We start from the raw sequence: 2,402 nt of genomic DNA, 5'->3' as shown, positions 1-2,402 counted from the left end.
TATTTTATGATGTCCGAGTCATTCAACACTGGCACTATTTATATTCTTCTATTTCAGTTTATGCATGCAAAAAAAGTTAAATGACAGAAATGCAAGATCAATAATTTTCATGCTATTTATTTTGTAGCATTTCTGCACTGGTTGTTCTATTAATGATAAAATGTTTAATAATTAATTCAAATATATTGTCTCCTGTCTACACTTCACCAAAACCATAGCTTCAAATGCAGCATTTGTGAAATATCCACATAACAATCTGTGCTATGCTGCTCTGTCCTCTGCCGAATATAGTCAGGCTGTGTCATACATCTTCTGAAAAAGTTACAGGTTTTATCAGCTTCACATGGGTAAGATACATGCCATAGGAAATGCAATTATTAGATCCTGGTCTCCAGAAACTTTCTCAGCTGACATAAATGGTTAATAAAATACAGCAGAAACACTAACAGCTTGTAAATACACACAGAGTGTCATCCCATCAGGTTAGAAAGTGTGGTAGAATAGGATAATGTGTCACCTCATCACACAAGACAAGCTCCCTGGTTCACACACCTTGCCTTGTTGCAAAGCTTATTTCATGTGTCGTTGATCTTATATACAGCCATGATCACTGCAGAGACGATGGGCAAGTTCTGTTATGCCATGTACAATCCCAGACAGAAGGCATCAAATTGGCAAGAAATTCCCAGTTACATGCAAAGAACAGGGTAGCAGCAGAGATTGCAACTACCACTCTGTTCCCTAGGAATAAAAGCATGGAAAGGTTCAGGTAGGCTGTGAGAATGCACAAGGGTCAGTTACACAAGAGGAGAGTCTCAAGAGGAACACTTTTGGAAAAGTATTAGTTTATGGAAAGCCTGTTTAAATTCTTCATTAAAGGCTGTATAAATGACTGGATTGATTAATGAGTTTAGGTAACCCAGCCAGGTAAAAAAGTCCAGTAGGATGGGATGAAACCAACAGGCATCTTGGCAGATTGGTAGGACTAGGGATATGACAAAAAACGGCAGCCAGCAGAAAATGAAAGCTCCCAGAATAATACCTAAAGTTTTGGTAGCTTTCCTTTCTCTCGCAGCAGAAATTCTTTTCCTTTCCAGCACACTATCTGCAAGTTTTATTTTAACATGACCAATAAATATTGGGGATCCACCTGAATGGGAATGCCCTTCATGGAGGCTAGCATTAATGGAGCAGAGGGAAGACCCCGCAGAACCAGTAATCAGGTGTGCAGTAGTAAAACGTTTCCCATACAGTGAGGGCGGGTTCAGAATCCTGGATCGAGCTGCTACATAAATTCTACCATACAATATCAGGAGGAGCACAGTTGGGATGTAGAAAGCTCCACAAGTAGAATAAATTGTGTAGGATATTTGATCTGTGTTAACAGCGCACTTGGCAATTTCTTCAGGAGCTTTCACTTGCCTCCAGAAAAACGGTGGCACAGAGATACTGATAGATATCATCCAGACCACGGCAATCATGAGGGCTGCTCGGCCAGCGGTGCGGCGTTTGGCGTATTCCAAAGCGTCTGTGATGGCCCAGTACCTGTCCAGTGCAATGACACACAGGTGTAGGATGGAAGCCGTGCAGCACGTGATGTCTGATGACAACCAGATGTCACACAGCAGCTGGCCAAAGGCCCACGTGTGGGTGACAGTGTAAACAATGCTGACGGGCATCACGAGGACAGACACTAAAAGATCAGTCACTGCCAAGGAGCCTATGAGGTAATTTGCAGGTGTGTGGAGCTTTCTAGTCAGAAAAATTGTAATGACAACAAAAACATTTGCAAGGATTGTTGCCAAAGTTATAACAGACAGAAAAATTGACAATGAAATCTTCAGCCCTAAGAGTGTCCTTTCATCCCAAGACAGTGGTGTTTCAGTGACATTTATTGATTTATTTGCTGAGCTCTGGAGAGAGAACTGTGCTGAATGGTTGTACTGAGTCATCCTCTGCTCTGCTTTCACCTTCCAGTGTAATATGTCTGGGATGATGAAGAAAGACACTCACTTTTTTTGATAAAATAGAATTTTTCATACTTTGGTCCAACACTGAAGAATTATTAACTTGTTGAAAACTTCAGCTGATGCAGTAGATGAGGTACTCTCCTGTGCAATATTTTCCATTATATCACATCAATTACACCATTGTTGAAGAAAAATATCTTTCAGACATGAGTCTGGTGTGTGACAATGGAAACTCTACTATAAATGATTGGACATTAGGTGGTTTTCATCTTGAAATAATTATTTATTATAGTTTTTTCACACCTCCTTTCTGACGTAATCTTGTGCAACGTTATATAAATCAATACTGAAGAGAAAGAGATGGAAAAAACATCTGGGCATGTAGTTGATGCCCCTTTGCTGCATTCAAGAGTATTTTCATTTTCTCTCTAA

General features: G+C 40.2%; 1 protein-coding gene across 1 annotated transcript; it reads right to left on the bottom strand.

Moving 5' to 3' along the window:
• Positions 1–815: 815 nt before the first annotated feature.
• Positions 816–1,952, bottom strand: HTR1D (5-hydroxytryptamine receptor 1D). The gene has a single exon (XM_062509085.1). The coding sequence runs from the start codon at positions 1,950–1,952 to the stop codon at positions 816–818; it is 1,137 nt and encodes a 378-aa protein (XP_062365069.1).
• Between the last annotated feature and the right edge of the window lie 450 nt (positions 1,953–2,402).

The sequence above is a fragment of the Cinclus cinclus genome, chromosome 26 (genome assembly GCF_963662255.1).
Source record: "Cinclus cinclus chromosome 26, bCinCin1.1, whole genome shotgun sequence".
Taxonomy (NCBI): domain Eukaryota; kingdom Metazoa; phylum Chordata; class Aves; order Passeriformes; family Cinclidae; genus Cinclus; species Cinclus cinclus.
Note: the sequence above shows the minus strand (reverse complement) of the source record. Positions and strands in the feature narration are given on the sequence as shown.

What these genes read in the sequence shown, in the direction of transcription:
- HTR1D (XM_062509085.1), bottom strand. Translation starts at nt 1,952, where the DNA reads ATGACTCAGTACAACCATTCAGCACAGTTCTCTCTCCAGAGCTCAGCA.